Here is a 26512-nt window from a genome sequence, read left to right as displayed (position 1 = left end):
TGAAGTATGAATTATGATTCAAGTAGCATGCACAAGCCAACCGAAATAAACTAAAACCAACCTAAAGAGCCCAGAAAAAACTACCTCAGATGACAGTCATATAACATGTTACACAATAAATCTATGTTTTGTTCATAAAAAGTGCATATTTTAGCTATAAATCAGTTTTACATTGATGCTACCAAAAATGCTAACACATAGCTAGAGTCTGAATCCAGACGGGAGTAGCCAGAGAAAATACATACACCAACGTCGGCTACTAATTACACCTCATAAAACATTTCAGAAAAACATATGGTGGATAGCTAATGAAAGACAGATATCGTGTGAATAAAGCCAACATTTCCGATTTTTGAAGTGTTTTACAGCGAAAACACAATATATCGTTATATTAGCTAACAACATAAGCTAGCATAAGTCAGCACTAGCATTGGTCAAGCGCTAGCCTAGCACAGTTAGCCCAGTTAGCCCAGCACAGCTCAACAGATATATGAAAAAGCATCCCAAATTGGGTCTTATCTTTGTTGATATTCCATCAGAATGTTGTAACGGGGTCCAATGTCCAGTAGAGTCTTTAGTTGGGTTCCAGAACGAATTATTTCCCTCTTTGGTTAGCAAGCACAATAGCATTGCGGCGCTACTCAGCGTTTCTTCAAAAAATTCTTCCGTCGTATCACATCTAAAGTCCAGAATAAATTGCAATAATATAATTAAAGTATATTGAAAAAACATACTTTAGGATGATTTTGTGACATGTATCAAATAATATCGTAGTCAGAGATCATATTCACCGTTATCTACCTTGTTCCAGAAGCCGAGACCAAATTCTGCTTCGCGCCCGGAATTTTTTTTTAACTGCGCAGGTCTCACAAGAAGGTGTGTTATTCAGTCCATGGACGAGATATTCGACTCCTTTCAATTCTCACTTCCGCATTACAGCCTGACGAAGGCGTGTGACGTGTTCCTATGGTCCCAAGTCAAAGGGCCTTTTATAGAGAAGGTCTTAAAGAGACACATCGCATTTTGGAAATCTCAATTCGGCTGGGAAAATGGCTGTAAAAATATTTCTGTTCGACTTAGAGAAACAATTCAAACCTTTTTAGAAACTATAGACTGTTATCTATCCAACAGTAGTAAATATATGCATATTGGAAAATAAAAAGTTTCTTAGGAGGCCGTTTGAAAATGTGCACACATTTTCCAGTTTTTTCAATATTCAGCTTGCAGCCCAAACAGTTAAGTAATTTTAGAATGAGGCTATAATGTAACAAAATGTGGAGAAAGTCAAGGGGTCTAAATACTTTCCAAGTACACTGTATGTAAAAATAGACATTTAAAATGTTGATTGGTCGAAAGAACAGACAACTCTCAGTTGACCAAGATTAGGGGGGACATCCCTAAGTTCTGTATTTCAAGTATACTTAATATGGTTATTTCAGTGGTGTGAGCACTGAGCAGGTATTGCAGTTTGTTATTTGGTTCTCATATGGTTCCCCACAGATATGGTTAATAAAATTCAAGAATTGGAATTGGCGAGCCGCTCTTTGGGTGTGGTCGCCAACGTGTGATCCACACACTGCTACTGTTGGGAGTTGGTTTGTGCAATTCAAGCAATATGTTGGTGTCTCTGGGTGTGTTACTCACTTCTCTGTAAGCTGGTGTCTTGGAGGGGTTGAATCCCTCTGAAACATGTACACACACACACACACACACACACACACACACACACACACACACACACACACACACACACACACACACACACACACACGTACTACTAACCCACATTCATTGATGACCTCCCAAAAAGCGAACCCACACTGTGATAGATTAAAAGCCCTACAAACCGCTGACAGCACCTGTATTCAGAACCAGTGTTTTTAAGAATATTAGATGCATATAATGTAAAGAATGAGACAAGAGGAGACAGTAAATCAGTTTGGAGTCTGACACACCGCAGAAGGACTTAAGTAATATGCTCAAAAGCGCACCAGATGAATCATCGCCATGACAACGCAACATGAGCGACGACGATACCGTTGCCCATCTGGGCTCTGGTGAGCTCTCTAGTTTTGAGAAATAAAATAATGAATGCCCATAATTCAATAATGTTAAATCTGCTGAGATTTTAATTTGTATAAATCCTCATCCCAAAGCTCTTAATCTCATCTTCACCCTGCTTAGGTAATGGTATGCAGGAGCACGTGAAATGAAGTAGAGATGTATCACTCTGACGTAATCTCAACATCTCTGAGCACTTTAAACATGCAAAGATACTCTCTTGCCAAGAACCATCTCCAGAGCCAAAGGGCATTTCAGTGTGGGGACTTAATTCAAATATACCACCAACTCTCACCTCCTTCATGCAAAGCATTTGGGGTCAGCATTTGTATTCGGTTAAACATATTAGATTGTACAGTAGAGATGTATGGAATGAAAGAGTAAGATAGTGAAAATATATATTGCCTTGGAGATTAGGACTGCTCTTTTATGCAAAATTCCGATAAATTGTGTTTCCTGCTAGCGTTTTGACATTTCACTTGGGTGTAGCTGTATTTGTGTTCCCAAATAACTTTGATTGGATTTACTGGTGGAATGTTATTGCCCTCATTTTCAAAGATTATACCTCATGGTTATACCTAGAGCCAAATGATTCAGTATGCTGCGCAGTTATCAACTGCAGATGTGTGATAAATGATCATTTTTTGCCATGATTTGAGGTATGTTGGACAAGACGGTGTGAATTTAGACTGTGCCAAACCTACTCATATTTTAGCTCTGCATTTCCTGTATTATAGTAGTCTGTATTGTCATGAATATCACACTTTTGGAGTTGTGCCTTTTTAGAGCTTGTTGTGTTGTAACATGATGACCCTTATTGGTGGGCTCTCTGTCAGCCCTTGGCAGCATGACTTAGTGTGATAACAGAAACTGACAAAGGCTGTGACTCCAGGGGCCAGAGTGGCAGCAGGTGGGGTTGTGCTAATCAGCTACAGTACATATAGACTGGAGCAGGTGCTACTGGGCTGGGCGCCCAACCGGTCCTGCTGCCTGGCCTTTCAACGCTACCCAGTCCCACATAACCACTGGTCCATGATGGGGAAATTGGGTCAAATAAACTGCTTGAGATGGACGTTCACTGCACATCTAGGATCAGGTTACCCTATACCCAATCTTAACATTGAATATTAGTGGGGTTAAACGATATTTGACCCTGGTCCAGTAGTTAAAGGCACAGTGCAGTCAAAAGCATAATTTTCCTGTGTTTTTTATATATTTCCACACTTTGTGTGGAATAATACTGTGAAATTGAGAAAATTATGATAATGCCCTTTTAGTGTAAGAGCTGTTTGAAAAGACCGCTTGAAATTTCAGCCCATTTTGGTGGGAGGAGGTTTTGGCCTTCCATGGTGACGTCACCATGGGGTAAATTAGTTAATAGACCAATAAGAAAGAGTTCCAAACCTCTCTGCCAATAACAGCTAGTTTTCAGTTTTCCCCTCCCCACTCAGACCACTTCCAGACATAGTAAAATTCTTGCTTGAGAAATTGCTCTTTGCTAAGAAGCTAGTTTTTGTTTATTTTTGACCATTTAAATTGAAAACAATCATAGTAAGGTCCTTTAATCGTTACCCTCTCTCTTACTCTTGAGTTAAAAACGGATGTGTTTAAGGCCAACTGCTACCTACTCTCCATGGACCTGAGCTGTTGCCTGGCCTGACAGACATGTCTTTCTTTAAACAGTGGGAAATGATAAAGGCTTCCATCCCTATGGTGCTAACTAATCCAGTGTCCTCTACCTTTTATATTGCATTTCAATGAGTGGGGTATTGAAGCTACAGGAGGCCCATAGGTGGTTAAGTTGTCATTCACACTCTAATGACTCTGTACTGTACTACCCTTTCGAAGGAGCAAAGCGCTTGCATTGGGTCATGTTTGTCAGTGATTGATGATGTCAAATGTCACACATCGTGTGGCCCCATGCCCACTGATGGATTCCACAAGTGTACCATCTGGAAAAAGTGCCCTTTTTGTCTTGTGATGTCACATCTTTAGTAATGTGTGGTTGTTAAAAAATATGGGAGAAGGACAGGAGGACATGGCAGGATTGGCAACCTTCTGTAATACGCCAATTCTCCTTCACACACACACACACACACACGCACTAGTTACATACAGACACAAAGCATACAGTACAGACCTTCAATCTCTCTCTCTCTTACTCACTTTCACTCAATCACACACAGAGATGAGCACCCTCTAATCGGCGCCGTCTGCTCTCTTCCATGACAACGCAAACACAACTCTATCGCTGGCCCGCACCCGGTGCCTCCCTTGTCCTCAGAAGGCTGTTGTCTTAATTGGGCTCTAATTAAAAACAGCAGGTTGCAGACTCGTCTGTAAATGTGCATCTGCGCCATGGCATTCTAGGGGCCTGCATGCTCTCACCAACTGCTGCTCATGTAAGCGCTGTAGCCTACTTGGATGGTCTGGTTATTCTCAACAACTGATTCTAGATCAGTTCTCCTTACACCAGTACACCGGTCCTGATCTTCCCAAACATGGGTAAGACAGACAAGTCTTCCCTGGATCAGTTGATAGCTTGTCTTCACACCACAAAGTTGGGTAAGATGGAGCAGAGGTGGCATTACTTATTAAGAAGGCACCACTGATTCTTGTGTTAGGGACTCATAATGTGGTTTCTAATCTGTGTCTGTTCAGTCCTTTTGTAAAAATCGTATTTCTTGGGTTGTTGCTCTCCCTCCTCTATCCCCCGGCCCCCCTCTGACTATTTGCCTGTCGAAAAAAAGACACTATTTGTTATTCCTCGATTTTACTCTGCAATTTTCTTAAACCTCCCTGTCATACTGCTGAAAACACTAAATTAGTATTCCTGAGGCACTTCCACTTGGCTTCCTCTGACAGTGGGACGGCTCTGCTTGCAGTTTGCAAAAATCCCTTTGGCTACAGTGGTGTTCTACTATCCTCTCAATCACTGATTCACAATGCTGCCTCTGTTATCCAAAGAGGCCAGTAGTTTCCCCAAATGGCCTAAACACAAAGCCACCGTTTAAAAAAAGTACAAGGCTGTGTTAGCCATGTAACTGACCTGTATACTAGGTGGTTGGAGTTCTATCTTGAGCCAAACTTTTAATGTTAAGAATAGACAGTCAGGATTGTAGGCCTATAGTTTGTAGGGGAGACTGATCTGTTGCTGTCCTTATGATAACCCTTTTACTGAGTCATCCACTATTTATATTCTGTTTTATATCCTTCTAGGCCCTAAGCTAAGTGTAGTAAAAGCAAGTAGGTAAGCCTTGGACAAGTAAGCCTCCCTTGTCTGAACCAGAGCAGCCCATAGGGCAGGAGACCGTCTCCTGTTTCTGTGTTGTGAGGCAGCTTGATATACAAGTACACCCCCTGGACAGGATGCTAGGTTGTCACAGGGCCTTAGCCCCTATTCATCTCCATAATGCTGAGTGCTAAGCAGAGCGGCATCGGGTCCTATTTTTGCTTTCAAAATCTCAGGCTTCCAATCTCAACACAAGATTGGAAGGTTGGGGGTTCGATCCCCGGACACTGTTCAATGTTCTTGGAGAATGAACATTTTCCTCTGATTTTGAGGAGAGCGAAGCAGTCTTTAAAGGCATGTTGGGGGTGTTAGACGGTGGTAATGTTTTCATCGATAGATGATAAGGTACATTTATGTTCTAGTTGTTCTTATTCAACGACACTAAGCAATTGTATTTCATGACTCGGATGATGAGTCAGATCTCTTCTCACAAGAAGATTATCACGTGGCGTAATATAGTGAAGAGTTAATCTTGCAGAATGAAGTGCACAAGCTGATGGTGTACACCCTGAGACCATAGGCCATACTGACAATGGGGAGACAGGTTTAGCTGAGAGGGTTTGTGTGGTCTTTCTCTTCTAGAAGCCTGTAGCGCCCTCTGCTGTTCAAACATCAGCACCACATCACTGGTGCTATTGTACCTCAGGCGGATCCCTCTCTGGACATCAACAAAGATGGGGAATATTACCTAATGGCCGTGTTCCACATTAAAGAGATTCTCTGGTACCTTTGCATACTTTTTATCCAGTAGTTATGAAAGTAGCACTCACAAACCTAAAGTGATCCCTGACTATTCCGTTCTACGTCACATATATGCAGATATGTTCACCACGTCATTGCGCTCTCTCTCTGCTGTGTGTGTATCTTGCTAGCTGTCACTCAAATGGTGAGGGGCTGAAGCTCATTGGCCAGAACTTTTTTTCTTTATTTAATTTTTATTTTGATTGAATATCCGAAACATACAATATACTTGCAGTGAAGCCGCTCAACAACTACATCATACAAGTCATCCAACAGACTCCCATTCAGAGCAACACACAGAAGCATCCAGGGTCAATGCCCTGCTCAAGGGAACATTGACAGATATCCAACCAGGTCAAAAAACGTGAACCCGAACCATCCAAGATCCCCCCCCCACAGTTCCCCAATAGCTGTCCCTCAACCATTCGAGACCCCTTCCACAGTCCCCCCCCCCCCCCCCCCCCAGGAATAAAAATTTAAATACAATTAATTCCAAACAAGAGAATGAACTAAAGAGAAAAAAGAAAAAGAAAAAACGAAGGACAACTAAATCATAACAGCAATGCAAACTGCATATGTTTGTGTGCATGTCTGGCACTATTACATGTATGTGTGTGTTCTTGTATGCACTTATTTGAATGTGTGTATATGCATGGCATCAGCCTCAGGCAAACCGGCATTAGCTGTAAAAACACTGCCCCTCAGTGTCATTCAAAAATACTTTTTATTCTGTTTTATTTTGACTTTATTTTTGACTTATCTTTGACCATCATTCTATCTCCCGCACAGCAACTCCACTCCCACTTGTCTCCAATTCCACATCCCAACCCTCAGCTTCCCTCAGCCCATCCCACCGCTCTCTGCTTGCCACCCTCTTCGGATTTCTATGCAACATATATTTTTCAACTATGCTGTGATGTTTAATGTACAATTTCAATCTATCAAATAGAATCCACAGATTGCGAGTTGAAGAAAAATACTTTTGCTCAGACTATTCGAATATTCGTAATTGACTGACCCGATCTCTCCAGATCTCCTAACAGTAACACTAACAAGGGTCAATTTTATATCAATGCTATGCAATTTCAGCCATTGCTGAATCTGAGACCAGAAACAGGCTACATGAGGGCAATACCAAAATAAATGGTCTATTGATTCTGTATCCCACCACAAAATCTGCAGAGCTTCAATGATTTTATGCCCCCAATATTCAACATTTTGTTGGTGGCAAGAATTCTATATAATTTTAGCTGAAAAGCACGAAGACTTAAATCTTGCGTTGTTTTATATATCAACTCATACACCCTGTACCATGGAATTGGTACATTAAAAATCTCTAACCAACTATTTTGCAATCTGTTTTACACAGCTGTCAACATCCTGTTTATACTATTTTTTTTCCTCTGCAAGTTTTGATCCTTTATATTGGGTAGACAGACCAATTCCCTACCTCCTCACGCTCCCACCTGACTCCACCATTTTTGGGGTAATGCTGTAATCAATTGGTTGTACTCTTGGATTGAGCAGATCTTCCCGTACAATTATGATAACTCCATGAAGGACATAACTCTACCATTACAATTTACAATATAATTTAAGAACAAAATACCCTTATCAAACATCTTTCCCATAAATACAGGTATTTTATCAACCAGCACATTTGAGTTCAGCCATAATATTTGTTCTAATATTTGTTCTATCTTTTCAGGGGGATGAAATTGAAATTGTAGCCAGCTCTGCAATGCTTGTTTGAAAAAGAGAGATCATTTGAAAAAAGTAATCGAAAATGAGAAATGGCAATCTTTACAAAGGCAAAAAGGCAATTTAAAAAAATTGTAATCTAGTAATCTAGGTTTAGTGCTTTTATATTTAATAATCTCAGACCACCTTATTCATTATATAGATCGGCACGCTTTATTTTGTCTGGTTTAGTCCCAGATAAAGCACTTTTTTTTTGCTCATATGATTTGAAAAACGAATCAGGAGTAGGCAGCACCATACGTAAGTGGTAAACTGAGATATGACTAAGGAGTTAATCAGGGCAATTTTTCCATAAATAGACAGGTATTTACATCTCCATGGTTGCAGGATCTTGTCTATTTTTACAAGTTTTCTATTGAAATTTATTGTGGAGAGCTTAATTATATCTTTTGTGATATGAATACCAAGTATGTCTACTTCACCATCAGCCCATTTTATAGGTAAACTGCAGGGTAATGTTAAAGTAGTATTTTTTAAAGATCCAAAACGTAATATTGTACACTTATCATAATCATAATAAGGTTTTAGTCCAGAGAGTACAGAAAAGTTATGTAGATCTTCAATGAGACATTGCAGGGATCTAGCTTGCGCACTTAATATAAAACCTAAGACATCGGCATACACACCTATTGTTTTTAAACCTTTTCTCATTTCTAATCCTCTAATGTTGTTATTGGATCTAATTTTAATAACTTGCTTTTCGATGGCCATAACGAATAGATATGGTGACAGCAGACACCCTTGTTTAACTCCTTTTGTCAATTCAAAACTCTCTGAGAAGTAGCCATTATTTACTATCTTACACCTGGGGTTGCTATAACATTATTTTTACCCATTTTATAAGAGAATCACCGAAATTGAAAAAATTCAGGCATTTCTAAATAAAATCCAGTCTTACTTTATCAAATGCCTTTTCAAAATCTGCTATAAATACCAGGCCTGGCTTCTTAGATGTTTCATGATGTTCTATTATTTCTAGTAGTTTTCGTATAGTATCTCCAATGTATCGTCTATGTAAAAAACCTGTCTGATCAGGATGAACAATAACTGGTAAAACCTTTTTAATTCTGAGTGCTATGTATTTTGCTAGTATTTTTGAATCACAACATTGAAGTGTAAGGGTCCTCCAGTTTTTTAGATAGACTAGGTCTTTATATTTTCTATCTGGGTCTTGTTTTAATAATAGAGAAATCAGACCTTCCTGCTGAGTACCTGACAGACTACAATTTCTATAGGAGTAGTTAAAAAAAATCTAACAATGGAGCTTTTATTATATCAAAAAAGGCTTGATATACCTCTACGGGTATGCCATCAAGCCCTGGGGTTTTTCCAGACTGAAAGGATTTAATAGCCTCAAAGTTCTTCCTCTGTAATTTTGACTTCACACTGATCTTTCTGTACATTTGCTAATTTTCCATTTTTTATATTATTTGGAAATAATTCCTTACCGTAATCTTCATTCAGTGGGAGAGGATGGGATGGAAAAGAGAACATCTGCCTAAAATAATTAGCTTCATCTTTTAAAATATCATTAGGAGAATCATAGATGACTCCGTCTTCAAATTATTTTTGTTAGCGTTCCTGTATTGAAGATTCCAAAAGACTTTTGTGCATTTTTTCTCCATATTCCATCCAGTTTGCTTTATTTTTGTAATAGATTACATTAGATCATTCTTGATAAAGTTCGTCAAGTTCCTTTTGTTTTTCCTCTAACTTATTTTCTATCTCTGTAGTTTTGTTTTTATTGCTATCTACCTGTACTATTAGTTCATGGATTTCCCTTGTTAGTCTTGTATCTTTAGCCAGAAACTGCTTTTTTATTATTGATGAATATTGAATTGAATGAACTCTGAAGGTACATTTAACGGTATCCCAAACAATAAGGGGATTTGCTGAACCTATATTATACTGGAAAAATTCAGTTATAAATTATTTTGTCTTAGTTAAAAATAAGTTGTCATCCAGTAAACTTTGATACAATTTCCAATATCCCCGTCCACGAGGAACATCTATAAGAGTTATGTGAATGCCAATTAGATGATAATCCGATCGCATTCTGTCTCCTGTCTCCTATTAACTTTTTTAACCTTTGATGTAAGAGCGAAAGAGACAAGAAAGTAGTCAAGACGACTAGCTTGATTAAGTCTATTCCTTGCGAATCATTCCTGACTATTTGCACGTTCAGTTTGAAATTTTTTGTTAATTAATATCATCACACCTTTTTGAGTTCCTTTGTCCATGACAGAAACATTTTTCACCACCTCATTCCTTTTTCCACACAACTTCATCAGGATGTAGAGTGAGTTTCCTGTAAACAGTATATGTTATATTCCTTTTCTTTTAGCCATGTAAAGACTGATCCTCTTTTTTTATAATCTGCTAAACCGTTACAATTATAACTGGCTATACTTATTTCACCCCTTACCATAACTAGATACTATTCTCAGTCTAAATTGACCGTCATTTGTGTTTGTAAAGTTACTGCCATCAGAGGTATTATGACGGTCAAAATTAGAGCTTTCAAATGTCTGATATTTAGAATTCAAGAAATAGGTTCTAGCAATATTTGTTTTATTCCCTTGCCTGTTTGCCTGTGAGCCAATGCCACAGATGTTAGAAAATTGAGACAAGATATTATGTGCTTAGTAAATCTGAGTAGGTTGATGTGTATGATAATGGATGTGATTTAGTGAGAGTGTGTACGATTTCTGTATAAGAGTAAGACTATAATGTATGCTGTCCAAATAAATAATAATTCCGCCAATTTGCATGGTTGAGTGTCTATGTGTGTAACATGTAGTGCGTAAAGCCTTCATATTCATGATGATAATTGTAATCCATAGCCTATCACTGTTATAGTTGCATCATAATTACCTTTAACATCATTGAAAAACACATCACAGCATTTCCATAGCAATTGACGTTTCACATGATCATGAAATATCATGTTCCTTGCATTGTTATAGATGTTCCTTGCATTACTCTAGAGACAGCTTCACTACGACACATTTTACTCATTCCATACAATATGTTATAATTCCCCAATGCCCCTATTCTGATATCTTCCCCTTGCTTGTTGTAAACATATATAAACTTGTAGACAAATGCGTAAAAAATATAGACAAACAAGAAACATATGAAATTATAAAACAGTTCTCTACAATATAGAGAGAGTGAGAGAAGCGAAGAGAAGAGCGACATCAGTTGTGTGTGTGTATGTATAAGTCTGTATGTGTCAGCGTCTTTCTCTCGCTGTCTTTCTCTCTCTCACTGTCTTTCGCTCTCTCTCTCGCTGTCTTTCTCTCTCTCTCTCGCTGCTCTCGCTGTCTTTCTCTCTCTCTCTCTCTCTCGCTGTCTTTCTCTCTCTCGCTGTCTTTCTCTCTCTCGCTGTCTTTCTCTCTCTCTCTCTCGCGCTGTCTTTCTTTCTCTCTCTCTCTCTCTCTCTCTCTCTCTCTCTCTCTCTCTCTCTCTCTCTCTCTCTCTCTCTCTCTCTCGCTGTCTGTCTGTCTCTCTCTCTCTCGCTGTCTTTCTCTCTCTCTCGCTGTCTTTCTCTCTCTCTCTCTCTCTCTCTCTCTCGCTGTCTTTCTCTCTCTCTCGCTGTCTTTCTCTCTCGCTGTCTCTCTCTCTCGCTGTCTCTCTCTCTCGCTCGCTGTCTCTCTCTCTCGATCTCTCTTGCTCTCTCTCTCTCTCTCTTGCTCGCTGTCTCTCTCTCGCTCGTTGTCTCTCTCTCTCTCTCGCTGTCTTTCTCTCTCTCGCTGTCTTTCTCTCTCTCTCTCGCTCTCGCTGTCTTTCTCTCTCTCTCTCTCGCTGTCTTTCTCTCTCTCGCCATCCTTCTCTCTCTCTCTCTCTCGCCATCTTTCTCTCTCTCTCTCTCTCGCTGTCTTTCTCTCTCTCTCTCTCTCGCTGTCTTTCTCTCTCTCGCTGTCTTTCTCTCTCTCTCTCTCGCTCTCGCTGTCTTTCTCTCTCTCTCTCTCTCTCTCTCTCGCGCTGTCTTTCTCTCTCTCTCTCTCTCTCTCTCTCTCTCTCTCGCTGTCTTTCTCTCTCTCTCTCACGCTGTCTTTCTCTCTCTCTCTCTCTCGCTGTCTTTCTCTCTCTCTCTCTCTCTCTCGCTGTCTCTCTCTCTCTCTCTCGCTGTCTTTCTCTCTCTCGCTGTCTTTCTCTCTCTCTCTCTCTCTCTCTCTCTCTCTCTCTCTCTCTCTCTCTCTCTCTCTCTCTCTCTCGCTGTCTTTCTCTCTCGCTGTCTTTCTCTCTCTCGCTGTCTTTCTCTCTCTCTCGCTGTCTTTCTCTCTCTCTCTCTCTCTCTCTCTCTCTCTCTCTCTCTCTCTCTCTTTCTCTCTCTCTCTCTCTCTTTCTCTCTCTCTCGCTCGCTGTCTTTCTCTCTCTCGCTCGCTGCCTTTCTCTCTCTCGCTGTCTCTCTCTCTCGATCTCTCTCGCTCGCTCTCTCTCGCTCGCTCTCTCTCGCTCGCTCGCTCTCTCTCTCTCGCTCGCTCTCTCTCGCTCGCTCTCTCTCTCTTGCTCGCTGTCTCTCTCTCGCTCGCTGTCTCTCTCTCTCTCTCGCTGTCCCGCTCTCTCGCTTTTTCTCTCTCACTGTCGCTGTCTCTCTTTCACACTCACACATGAAGGCTCACTGACACATTCTTTGACTTAATTCCACCCACACTCCTTACTTCTAATGTCCTTACCAACCCCCTAACAACAGATTTCCTTTATAACAGCGATTGACAAAGTTTTGGTCTAAATAATGTCCTATAACAGCCATTTATACTAGTTATTCTATACTCTTCTCTTCTAAAGTCTTTTGTCAACACTTGACAGTGCAACAGGCTGCACTTAGTACTCTTAGTACATTTTTCATTTCTTCAATTTTATCTGTGAACAAGAAGCAATCAATTTAAATTGGTTTCATTAACATTTTACCTTTATTTAACTAGGCAAGTCAGTTCAGAACAAATTATTATTTTCAATGACGCCCTAGGAACAGTGGGTTAACTGCCTTGTTCAGGGGCAGAACGACAGATTCTTACCTTGTCAGCTCGGGGTTTCAATCTTGCAACCTTTCGGTTACTAGTCCAACGCTCTAACCACTAGGCTACCTGTCGCTCCATTTGACATAAGATTAGTCATTTCTGATAAGAAGGGTTAGATGAATGAGTTTAATTGAATCATTTTTGTTTATTTGACACACTGTATTCCACATGTGCCCTTGTCAAAAGTAGTGCACTATATATATGCCATTTGAGACACACACATATCTGCGACTGTAAAATGAACATTGTGAGATACAGAGAAGCCACGCATTGAGTCAGTCAGCTCATTGAGCATGATGACATGAGCCAGCTTTCCATTCCCTGCTTGTACATTGGAAACGGTGATAGATTGTAATGGGTGTTTCTGACAAACGTCTCTGTAAATCAAGTACGTGAGGCGCCGACTGACTGAGTGGAGTGAACTCGGTTTAAACTCACCGCCTTGCTTTTGTCTGACAGTAGGGCCAAATTCAATCAAAACAGAATTCACGTTGTTACTATGATGTGTATGTTCTTTCCTTGATATCGAAATCGGTTTGATTTAGTTTCCTCAAGAAATCACATCACGCTACTTTAAAACATTTATAGGAGAAAGGAGAAGGTGATTTTCCCACTGTCTAAATTGAGTTCCAGACTGTGTTAAAAACAAATAACCAATTCATTTGTCTTACAAAGGACAGTGATAAACAGTCAATAATTGTTATGCTCTTGCAATGTAGGTTGCATTACAAGTAGGGACAGCAGCTTGTGACAGAATGCCATTTGAGATGTTTGCCAGTTAAAACACATGGGGCATGATTCTTACATGGTATCTCTGCACACAGATGGAAGTCTTACTGCAGATGAAATGATGGTTCGAAGAATAAGGGATGTATCTAATCACTTTTAATGATGGAAGGCATGAAAGTGTCAAAATAATGACTTTGCTTTTGGGACTGATCCTTGCTGGGGTATTGTAACTTGGGGGCAGACTCAATGGATATGCAATTTTACACTGCTAGTCTCACAGCTTATTAAATCCACAGGCTCAGTGGCTGGCAGGGTGCTTGAAGTGTTGCCAGAGCTAATGCAGCTAAAGAGGTAGCTGCAGTCAAGATAGGAGTAGGGTAAGGTTGCCCCAAGACACTGATCTAAGGCCAGTTTTTTTGTTTTTGGCCCAATACTTCTCTGCCACTGTGAGGATTTGTCTATCCTTTCATCCTGCCTGTGTGATTATTGTATTTCCTGCAGTTTGGGGTTATAGAGTCAGCCTAGTTGCAGTCGGCCTCAACCTTGCAGAGGTTATTTATATTAATGGATTTCACTATTTAGTAGTTCTGAGCAGTTAGTAGCCATCTGTGGATCGAGACAGTGAGGAGCTGAGCTAAGTTCTTGTGACCTTTTTAAGGGCATTCTACTGCAAGATGAATTAAAATACAATTATGCTGACACCATCTAAATATAACTTCCACCTACCGAAATGAGCTCAAAAACATATTGGACCATGCAGAGAAATGAGAAATGAACATTCAATTATCTGGCAACAGCTCTGGTGAACATTCCTGCAGTCGGCATGCCAATTACATGCTCCCTCAAAACTTGAGACATCTGTGGCATTGTGTTGTGTGACAAAACTGCACACTATAGAATGGCCTTTTGTCCCCAGCACAAGGTGCACCTGTGTAATTATCATGCTGTTTAATCAGCTTCTTGATATGCCACACCTGTGAGCTGGATGGATTGTCTTGGCAAAGGAGAAATGCTCACTAACAGGGATGTAAACACATTTCTGCACAACATTTGAGAGAAATAACCTTTCTGTGCATAAGGAACATTTCAGCTCAAGAAACATGGGATCAACACCTTACATGTTGCATTTTATATTTTTGTTCAGTATATAAACAATAGCCTAAATGTTGGAAAATTTTGCTGGGGCGATTCGGGGTGGAGATGCAGGTGGGGAAATGGTGCAGCCTTCTTACTTCATGCTACTTGACTGAGCTCCTATGTCCAGCACCAGGAAATGGACTCCAACATCTCAGAAGAGGGAAGGTATTTTCGTTTAGCCAGTTGCTTGTAATTAGCTGGATGGCTATAGAGATTAGCTCTGAATCACTATGAGTGGTGCAGTGCAGACTAATTTATTGCATGCCTATGACAGCTCTCCAAAGCGCAAAAGTATGAATGCTCTGAATTCTGCTGAGGCCGCATTGCATTCAATTCTGTATGGCCACTGCAGAAGTCGGATTGACCATTCAGAGCCTTTTAGTGGCCAAGTAACAGTTTTGACTTTAATCTATGGCAAGACCTTAAATGGATCTCTAGCAGTGATAAACAACCAATTTGACAACGTTTGAAGAAATTTGGAAACAATATTGGGCAAATGTTGCACAATCCAGGTGTGGAAAGCTCTTAGAGACTTACCAAGAAAGACCCACATCTGTAATCGCTGCCAAGATGATTCTAACATGTATTGACTCAGGGGGTTGACTACTTATATAATGAAGAAGTATTAGTATTTTTTTCATGTAACGCAACAAATGTGGAAAAAGTCAAGGCGTGTTTTTCAACATTTTATACGTTACAGCCTTATTCTAAAATAGATTCAACATTTTTACAATATCATCTACACACAATACCCCATAATGACAAAGCAAAAAAAGTTTTTTACATTTTTTTGCTACGTTATTACAAATATAAAACTGAAATATCACATTTTATATAAAGTACCAGTCAAAAGTTTGGACACACCTACACATTCAAGAGTTTTTCTTTATTTTTACTATTTTCAACTTTGTAAAATAGTAGTGAAGACATCAAAACTATGAAATAACACATATGGAATCATGTAGTAACCAAAAAAGTGTTAAACACTTTTAAACATCAAAATATATTGGAGATTCTTCAAAGTAGCCACCCTTTGCCTTGACGACAGCTTTACACAGTCTTGGCATTCTCTGGAATGCATTTCAATTAACAGGTGTACCTTGTTAACTACTTACGGCTGAGATCGGCTGAGATCCCGTTAACGGGATCGACTTGACAACAGCCAGTGAAAGTGCAGGGCGCCAAATTGAAACAGAAATCTCATAATTAAAATTCCTCAAACATACAAGTATTTTACACTATTTTAAAGATAAACTTGTTGTTAATCCTACCACAGTGTCCGATTTCAAAAAGGCTTTACGACGAAAGCATACCATCTGATTATGTTAGGTCAGTACCTAGTCACAGAAAAACACAGCCATTTTTCCAGCCAAAGAGAGGAGTCACAAAAAGCAGAAATAGAGATAAAATGAATCACTAACCTTTGATGATCTTCATCAGATGACACTCATAGGACTTCATGTTACACAATACATGGATGTTTTGTTCGATAAAGTTCATATTTATATCCAAAAATCTTAGTTTACATTGGTGCGTTATGTTCAATAATGTTTTGCCTCCAAAACATCCAGTGATTTTGCAGAGAGCCACATCAATTTACAGAAATAATCATAATAAACATTGATAAAAGATACAAGTGTTTTACATGGAACTTTAGATAAACTTCTCCTTAATGCAACCGCTGTGTCGGATATCAAAAAAACTTTACGGAAAAGCACACCATGCAATAATCTGAGTACGGCGCTCAGACACAAAAACAAGCCACACAGGTACCCGCCATGTTGTGGAGTCAACAGAAGTCAGAAATAGCATTATAAATATTCACTTACCTTTGATGATCTTCTTCAGAATGCACTCCCAGGAATCCCAGTTCCACAATAAATGTTTGTTTTGTTCGATAAAGTCCATCATTTATGTCCAAATACCTCCTTTTTGTTTGTGCGTTTAGTACACAAATCCAAACTCAGGAGGCACGGGCAAGTCCAGGCAAAAGTTCAGACGAAAGTCAAATTACAGTTCGTAGAAACATGTCAAACGAAGTACAGAATCAATCTTTAGGATGTTTTTCTCATAAATCTTCAATAATGTTTCAACCGGAGAATTTCTTTGTCTGTAGAAATGCAATGGAACGCAGCTAACTCTCACGGGAGTGCGCGAGACTGAGCTCATGGCACTCTGCCAGACCCCTGACACAAACAGCTCTCATTCCCCCCTCCTTCACAGTAGAGGCATCAAACAAGGTTCTAAAGACTGTTGACATCTAGTGGAAGCCTTAGGAAGTGCAATATGACCCCATAGACACTGTATATTGAATAGGCAAAGACTTGAAAACCTACAAACCTCAGATTTCCCACTTCCTGGTTGGATTTTTTCTCAGGTTTTTGCCTGCCATATGAGTTCTGTTATACTCACAGACATCATTCAAACAGTTTTAGAAACTTCAGTTTGTTTTCTATCTAAATCTACTAATTATATGCATATCTTAGCTTCTGGGCCTGAGTGGCAGGCGGTTTACTCTGGGCACCTTATTCATCCAAGCTACTCAATACTGCCCCCAGCCATAAGAAGTTAAAAAAAGGTAATTTGTGGAATTTATTTCCTTCTTGATGCGTTTGAGCCAATCAGTTGTGTTGTGACAAGGTAGGGGTGGTATACAGAAGATTGACATATTTGGTAAAAGACCAAGTCCATATTATGGCTAGAACAGCTAAAATAAGCACAGAGAAACAACAGTCCATCATTACTTTAAGACATGAAGGTCAGTCAATCTGGAACATTTCAAGAACTTTGAAAGTTTACTCAAATGCAGTCGCAAAAACCATCATGCGCTATGATGAAACTGGCTCTTATGAGGACCACCACAGGAAAGGAAGATCCAGACTGTTCTGAGGAGACTGCTTGAATCAGGCCTTCTTGGTTGAATTGCTGCAAAGAAACCACTACTAAAGGACTCCAATGAGAATAAGAGACTTGCTTGGGCCAAGAATCACAAGCAATGGACATTAGACCAGTAGAAATCTGTCCTGGAGTCCAAATTTGAGGTTTTTGGTTCCAACTGCCGTGTCTTTGTGAGACGCAGAGAAGTTGAACGGAAGATCTCCGCGTGTGGGGTTCCCACCGTGAAGCATGGAGGAGGTGATGTGATGGTGTGGGGGTGCTTTGCTGGGGACACTGTCAGTGATTTATTTAGATTTCAAGGCATTCTTAACCAGCATGGCTACCACAGCATTCTGCAGCGATACGCCATCCCATCTGGTTTGCGCTTAGTGGGACTGTTATTTGTTTTTCAACAGGACTATGACCCAGCACACCTCCAGCCTGTGTAAAGGCTATTTGACCAAGAAGCAGGGTGATTGAGTGCGACATCAGATAACCTGGCCTCCACAATCACCCGTCCTCAAACCAATTGAGATGGTTTGGGATGAGTTGGACCGTAGAGTGAAGGAAAAGCAGCCAACAAGTGCTCAGCATATGTGGGAACTCTTTCAAGACTGTTGGAAAAGCATTACAGGTGACGCTGGTTGAGGGAATGCCAAGAGTGTGCAAAGCTGTCATCAAGGCAAAATGTGGCTACTTTGAAGAATCTAAAATATATTTTGATTTGTTTAACACTTTTTTGGTTACTACATGATTCCATATGTGTTATTTCATAGTTTTGATGTCTTCACTATAATTCTACAATATAGTAAAGATAAAGAAAAACCCTTGAGTAGGTGTGTCCAATCTTTTGACTGGTACTGTAAGTATTCAGACCCTTTACTCAGTACTTTGTTGAAACACCTTTGGCAGCAATTACAGCCTTGAGTCTTCTTGGGTATGACACCATAAGCTTGGCACATCTGTCCTTGGGGAGTTTCTCCGATTCTTCTCTGCAGAATCTATCAAGCTCTGTAAGGATGGATGGGGAGCGTCAGCTCTCTCCAGAGATGTTCGGTCGGGTTCTAGTCCGAGCTCTGGCTGGGCCACTCAAGGACATTGAGACTTGTCCCGGTGGCACTCCTGCATTGTCTTGGCTGTGTGCTTAGGGTTGTTGTCCTCTTGGAAGGTGAACCTTCTCCCCAGTCTGAGGTCCTGAGCGCTCTGAAACAGTTATTCATCAAGGATCTCTCTGTACTTTGCTCCGTTCATCTTTCCCTCGATCCTGACTACTCTCTCAGTCCCTGCCGCGGAAAAACATTCCCACGGCATGATGCTGCCACGACCATGCTTCACCGTAGGGATGGTATTGGCCAGGTGAAGACTGGTGCTTGGTTTCCTCCAGATGTGAGTGACGCTTGGCATTTAGGCCAAAGAGTTCAATCTTGGTTTCATCAAACCAGAGAATCTTGTTTCTCATGGTCTGAGAGTCCTCCAAGTTGCCTGTCAAGTGCCTTTTACTGAGGAGTGGCTTCCGTCTGGCCACTCTACCATAAAGGCCTGAATGGTGGAGTGCTGCAAAGATGGTTGTCCTTCTGGAAGTTTCTCCCATCTCCACAGAAGAACTCTGGAACTCTGTCAGAGTGGCCATCGGGTTCTTGGTCACCTCCCTGACCAAGGCCCTTCTCCCTCGATTGCTCATTTTGGCCGGGCGGCGAGCTCTACAAAAAGTTTTGGTGGTTCCAAACGTCTTCCATTTAAGAATGATGTAGACCACTGTGTTCTTGGGGATCTTCAATGCTGTAGAATTCTTTTGGTACCCTTCCCCAGATTTGTGACTGGACACAATCCTGTCTCAGCGCTCTACGGAAAATTCCTTCGACCTCATGGCTTGGATTTTGCTCTGACATGCACTGTCAGCTGTGGGACCTTTTATATAGACAGGTGTGTGCCTTTCCAAGTCATGTCCAATCAATTGAATTTGCCGCAGGTGGACTCCAATGAAGTTAGGTAAATCGCTAAACCATTCTACAATGGGGTTGTCAGATTTTTCTATTCAATACTCGTTTTGTTTGCAGAGGAAAAGCGAATGTGGACTGTTCTAGCGTCTTCAATGTGTGCATCGGCAGTAATATTTTTTCATGTTACATATTTTTTTGGCCGTGGCTGCAATAATATTGCGGTGATGCAGCGCCACAGCTAAATGACTGCAGCAGAAACACTGATGTAATATCAAAAATATATAATTTTTTTGATGAGGATGGAATTCTGGAGGTTTTTATTCTAGGCATGAAGATGTCAAAATAATATGAGAAAGTGAACGATTTAAACAAAAGTTTAGCTCAGTGAGGAATTGGGGATGACCTGCTTTACGATATATTACCTACTTTTACAGCCAGGGTTTCATTTAAATTGGCCTTGGCACAATACTTTTATTGGACAATATTCAGAGTTTTGGCGATGTTGAAATTCATTGGCACAAAACACAGCCTAAATAAAAGTATTCACTGTGGAAGTTGATAAATGTAGGCCATTCTGAGGAAATATATGCGCAGCACTTAGTTATAAGCATCAATTTATCAGTTTTCTTGCTCAAACTGCAAGCAGCACCTGTCAAACTCTAACCTCTTGGAAACACAGGGATGTTGGGTACGGGATGAATATTATCAGAGGACCTTGGAATTTGCCCCGCTATATAAAAATTACTGACATGGCACATTCGCACAGGACTAAAATTATGAATGTGGTGTTTTGTTTTTGTGCACATAAATACATTAACCGACATCCCCCAGTAAAATTCTCTGACGTATTGTACATTCATCAGATGTTGTACCAAGCCTAATCCATTTGCAATGCTAACGTTCCATAATTGTATTGAAGTAGATCTTTATAGCTGAGGGACTAACCAAGATATTGGCCAGCAAATTGCAATTTCTCTCCCGTTGTGACCTATGCTTTGAAAGCACCACTGGAGGCAGAAAAACATATTTGTAACAAGTGACAGTAGCCCTATTCCCGGATCCTACCACAACAAAGCCATGTATTTTATTGAACTGGTCAGAGTGGTTCTGGTTGTAATTTAGTTGTCAGGCAGGTGTGATTGCTTCTTGTAGACTGGACTCGGACTCCTTGAGAGAAACCCAATTACAATGTAGATCCAGTGCAGCGGGTGACACAAAGGGCCTTTTACCTTCAGGATGGTCATGATGACACACTTCCAGGTAGATGTCTATGTTAGCCCCTCCATCCCGCTCTCTAAAGCCTTGCTCATTCCATGCTGAAGTTGTTTTCATCATCCCCAGACCCACTTACTAGTTTCTTCCTTAGACTTTTATCCGTAGGAGGCCCCAGAAGGGCGACCGGCACACCGTAGAGGCAGGAAGCGGGATAATGGTGTGGGAAAATTGGTACTTGATTGCGGGCGGTCGTGTTGTAAATTGGACCGCTGACGTAGATGTTCTTTGAAAAGACTGCTAGGGGTTCTGCAGGGGTGGCAGTGGGAACGGAATGATTTTTTATTTTTGTTGTGTGAAAGAGAAAAGTCGAGTGCCAGTGACCATACATTTTAAAGTAGGAGACCATGTCTGTAGAAAACGGGCCAACGTTCTGTAGATCTTCAGTAGTCACCTGAGGGATGGTCCCTCAAGGTCCCTCTTCTCTGACCATCCACATTTTATCTGTCACATGCTTCTTAAACAACAGGTGTAGACTAACAGTGACTTGCTTACTTTCCGGTTGTTTTCCAACAGTGCAGAGTTAAAGATAATAGAAATAGTGACACGAGGAATAAATACACAGTGAAGAACAATAATGAGTAAAAATAACATGGCTATATATACAGGGAGTACCAAGTCCACAAAGTCCTTTTGTGTCCAACACAAATAGGAAGGCGAAGGGTCTCCTTTAAAAACTCGCCGTTACATTTTAAGGGTTGTATGGGTAGGTTAAGAAAAGGCTTTGGCGTGGTAGAGTGAGACGTTGAATGTGTTGACAAACATTCAATGAATTGGAATTGTCTACCTTTTCAAACACCACTCTCTCCCTGTGCAACCTGTTGATGCTCGATGCACTAGTAGTCTATGCACTCTGCATATCAATGCATTTGGAGGGAAAACAATCAAAATATTCTGTCTTTTGTGGTGTTTTTGATTACAAGTATCCCATTGCTGTTCCTTTGTATTATGCATTTTGTGATTGCAGGATTGTAATTAGAGGACTCAACGACTGTGATTGATTTCAATCAAATTTATATAGGGAGGTGAAAACCTTGATTAATGTATTGAATGAAATTTGCAGCAAGGCATGCCCTTCCATAGTAATTTCCAGGATCTCATCCTTTGAAAAACATGTCTATTTTGCATAAAGAATTAGAATATGCTGGTAGAATCAACAGAATAGGTGTTATACACAGCATGATGAGGGATGTCTCTTGACACATTAATCTGCCTTTAAATTGGTTCCACCTTTTCCAGAATTGATATGGTACAGATGGACCTTGTTGTCGTCAAGTGGTTGACCCGCTTGCAATCGAAATATCTACACAGGCTGCCAACGTTCTTTTAGTCAATGTCATAGATATGGCATGGTTTTCCCATTCTCACAGCATGGGGGCTTTAGTTAAAAGATACCTATTCACAAGCAATAATATTTATCTTTGAGCTCCCTCCCTTTCCTCCCTCATTCCCTTCCTCTGTAAGGGGGTATCTTGAGTGGCGCTACTATTACCCACAGCGAGTTCCTGGCTCCTGCTGAGAGAGCTCAATTAATCTAGGTTCTCAACTGGTACAAAGTAGCCAGGCAGTGCAGCAGCACTCTGCTCCGAAGTGCCCACTTCAGCAAAAAAAAGGAGGGGGGCCAGAGACTGAAACGCTCAAAATTCTAAACTGAAAAAGGGTGGCACCGGCGCTCGACTCCCACTCCACACCCTCGTTGCGCACCCAGCTCACCAAGCCTGGGTGGAGAAAAGGGAAGCTAGGAAGCACAGACCGGAGACTCTTATAGTTGCAGCTCGTCAGCTCTACTCAGAAGCCAGCAAAGTGTAAAGCTGTAGCGTTGTCAAAACTAGCAGGACTTCTGGATCACTGAGCAAGACCGGGACAGGGGGGTAACATGGGTGCTTTGATGGTCATCTTTTCTCTTCAGAAAGATCAGAGGCGCAAGAGGACAGGTAGGCCAGGGTGTGTGCATGTGGGGGGGTGGTATGCAGGATGGTGGTCGTATTCACTAAACTAGATTACTCAAACTACTGAAGACATTGAGGTAATGTGCTCAATTGTTAATTCCTTAATTCCTCTCATTCAAGCCCAGACCTGAATGAGATCTTTATCTTTTCATTCTCTAATATGCATTTTCTGTCTATCTGCAACATGTTTTAGGGTGTTTGTTTTCTTCAATCCCCTACAGACTTTTCCACTAGTAATGTGTTGTTGGGTTCATTATACTCCTGTATGAATTAATGTGCCAGACCATCAGTCCATGAAATTGACTCCACATAATTTACCCCTTGAACTTTAGAATGCCACCTTTCACAATTTAAATAGGTCATCTGGGATTGATACATACATGTTTGAACTTTTAAATGAATGACATATAGCCATTGGCTTTTTGAAGAATATCACTTAAAGCTAAATGCCTCGCGAGTTTAGTTCAACTGGCATACGAGCCCAAAATATAAACTTGTGTTTGTAATTTCAGTTCGTGACAAAACAAGCAAGTATAGTGTAGAGAATTATTGTACCATATAAACCGTTGTGAAATATATTTTCCATAACCAACAATATTGTATTTTCAGCTGTTTGAAGCTGATGTACAAAACCAAAAGTAAAAACTAAACTTAAGAACGGGAAGCATAGAAATAACGCTCATAGGGCAGATCTACCGCTCCTTAGACTTGCTTTCAATGAGAACGACAGATCTATAAGTCACATTTTTATGAGAAGTTGGTTGGGTCGCCCAAAAAGTTACATATTGCAGCTTAAAACAGAGTGTAAGACCATCCATTTAAGGACAATGAAATATTTAACAGGTGGTCAGTCATGGTGGTAGTGGTGGGGGTTGTAAGTTGTCAAAAGTTATATTTAGTCATTTGGTGCTGTAAGAGAGACTGATCACTGATGGATCACTCTTATCTTAAGCCATATTTCATTGAAGTATTGTGAAACAAGCTGAAAGCAAAATTAATGGGGGAGCCATTCTTAGGTAATAGATCAGTTTTGACAGCTCTGTCTGTGCACTGTAAGCACATTTCACCAGAACTCAGATAGGAGAACATGTGGACCAGGCAGGCACAATTCCCCTCCATAAACTCTTAAAGGTACATTTCTAAAGTGTTCAAGTTCATATTCATCATCTCCAGCACCACCCCAACATCAACATATGTGAAAATAGCACGTTTCTGTTTTGTGGAAAAAAAAGTTAAATGAAGATGAGTGTTTCCAATGACATCATCAACCAATTAAGACAATTAGTAGGCAATGCCTACTATTCAGAATTGCTTAAAATCACAATGCACACCGATGTCATTGGAAACACTATCTTCTCCTTTTCTAGATTTTTTCTAGATTTTTTTATTTTATTTATTTTTTTACTCTTTTCACATGTTGATGTTGGGGTGGTGCTGGAGATGATTTAATATGAAGTTGAACATTTGTTAAATTTCAATTTAAGCTGAAATCAAAATTTGAAAACCTCCAAATTGGATGACTACTCACTCACTGTGCTCAGCATTGTAATGAGCTCTTATTATTCTGGTCTAAATTATTTAGCATTTCGCCATGAAGAGTGTGTGTGTGTGTGTGTGTGTGTGTGTGTGTGTGTGTGTGTGTGTGTGTGTGTGTGTGTGTGTGTGTGTGTGTGTGTGTGTGTGTGTGTGTGTGTGTGTGTGTGTGTGTGTGTGTGTGTGTGTGTGTGTGTGTGTATGCATATGTATGAGATTTGAAGTTGAGTTCAAACCCAGACTGAGCTCCTGGGACCATCACAGTGGATGGAAGCGATTTATGAATTGGGCTGATTCGTTGCATGGTTAACACATGGGGCCAGAAGCCCTGAGTGCCTCTCCACTACCCACTCGGTGTTCCACATTAATTACCAAAGCTGCTCTCACCTACATGTGAAGAGCCACTGTTTTAGTTAGCGCCTAGCCAACCGTACCCTCTAACTCCTCTCTCTTCTACTCCATTCAGACCCATTCTTTTGAAGTGTCTCAAGGTGAAAAGATACAAGAGTATATGCTCCACCAAAATCATAGCAATCAGTTTCTATCGAGTTAAATATGTCAATCTATGGGTAGGTCTAGATCTATGACTATTTTGTTCAGCATTGGTCCGGGTGGGTTTTTTGAGCTACTGAAGTATTCCAATGTGAAATGATGTAACATTGTAGTTATGGTGGTTTTATTATGATTGTAGGTCTGGGTGTAGTGGGCTTGTTGTCGACGTAATCTGCTGTGACTCGATCTTTTCAGGGTTTGTTTGTGAGTGGGGTTGGCGTAGGAGTGCTGCACTGATGCATTACCTCTCAGATAGAAACGGCAAAACATGAAGTGACTCAACCCCTTAGCGGGTAAATGGATGTCTGTTTTGTACTTTTCGAATCTGTCATATGAAGGTGAAGGGTTGTATAAGCAAGCACTAAATGCTTTCCACCCCTCCCTCTGCACTGTTCATTTAGTTTCAAGTTTCATGTTAAAATGATATAATGTGTCAGGCAGAAAAAGCTAATTTCAACTCTGCCATCATGTACCACACTCGAGTGATGTGTGTCCTTGCCTGCTACATGGATGAGCTTTCTGATCGAATGCGTAGGCTTTAGCTCAAGAGACCAACACGGTCTTGTAGCATGAAGAAGACCTGGGTTTGAACGGCAATTCCAGTATGTTTTGTTAATTGATTGTTGTGATCTCCCTCTGTTTCGGTGGGGGGGGGGGGGGGGGGGGGGGGGGGGGGGGGGGACACTTCTGGTGTTTACAGAACTACAAGAGACTTGTAACATCCGCAGGGAGAGCAGCTGCCACTACACCCATAGTACTGCTCAGCCATGATCAGCCCATTTTCCACTATGCTCACACGGCGGATGTGCCACATGCACACATTCACTACGTGTTTGTATGTTGTGTTGTATGTCTGTTTGAGCGTGAACTTTGTTACGGATCCCAAGTTGTATAAGTTGTCATCGCATTCCAATTACATGGTTGCCATTCACTCAGTGCTACTAAATCCCACAGCTCATGGCCACCCTACTAAGCAACACATACAGTGCATGAAGTGGCTTAATAGCATGCCTTTATACCACACTGTGTATTTCTACTGTCCATAAAATTCAACTTTAAAACAAAGGTCTGGATTCTTTTTGATCACTAAAGATTCATGGCATTTATCACAAGAGAGTTGTTCCCTTTTGAAAAGGGCACAACTCTATTTTTTCCAAACGCACGTATTTACAGAGCAAATCCATAGCACTTACTTTTCGTTCCTGAGACCACACTGGGTTAGTTGAACGTTTAAAAAAAAAAGCATATTACCGCCGATTTAGAGCTCTGCTACCCGACCCGAGCCAGATGGGCCCCCGAAACAGTTTCCATCAATAACTAGGGTACGGGTAATGCTCGGGTATCACCAAATTATTCTGTAACATTTTGAAGCTGAGCCCTTTTCTCGTGCTCTGCTGCGCAATAGTCATATCTGACTAAGATCATAACATGGTGTCAGAAGTGCTTCAACCTCATCAAATATAAGACAGGAGAGATTATTTCACAGAAAATGTTCCTTGTTTTGTCTGAGTTTAGAGTAAAAAAAAAAAGGTAGTCTCGTCACTGAGCAGCGCAACCCAAGCAAAACTGTTGCTATGGATACTCACAGACCCAGAGCCGTCATGAGCAGAGCATGAGTGACAGACATTGAGGTGCAGCTAA

At 40.7% G+C, this 26512-nt stretch overlaps 1 protein-coding gene across 3 annotated transcripts in view; it reads left to right on the top strand.

The window, feature by feature from the left end:
- Positions 1–26512, top strand: part of kcnip4a (potassium voltage-gated channel interacting protein 4a) — a 283290-nt gene that overhangs the window by 143470 nt on the left and 113308 nt on the right. Inside the window, exon 1 of one of the 3 annotated variants that reach the window (XM_055900701.1) lies at positions 22477–22771. The exons of the other annotated variants lie outside the window; for them this stretch is intronic. Within the exon in view, the coding sequence (XP_055756676.1) occupies positions 22714–22771 (58 nt within the window). The 5' untranslated portion in view covers positions 22477–22713. Of the gene's footprint in view, positions 1–22476; positions 22772–26512 lie in introns of those variants that run through there. 3 annotated transcript variants of the gene reach the window in all.

This window comes from Salvelinus fontinalis, chromosome 36 (assembly GCF_029448725.1).
Source record: "Salvelinus fontinalis isolate EN_2023a chromosome 36, ASM2944872v1, whole genome shotgun sequence".
Lineage (NCBI taxonomy): Eukaryota > Metazoa > Chordata > Actinopteri > Salmoniformes > Salmonidae > Salvelinus > Salvelinus fontinalis.
The sequence above is the reverse complement of the archived record's forward strand: the minus strand, read 5'-3'. Positions and strand labels throughout refer to the sequence as shown.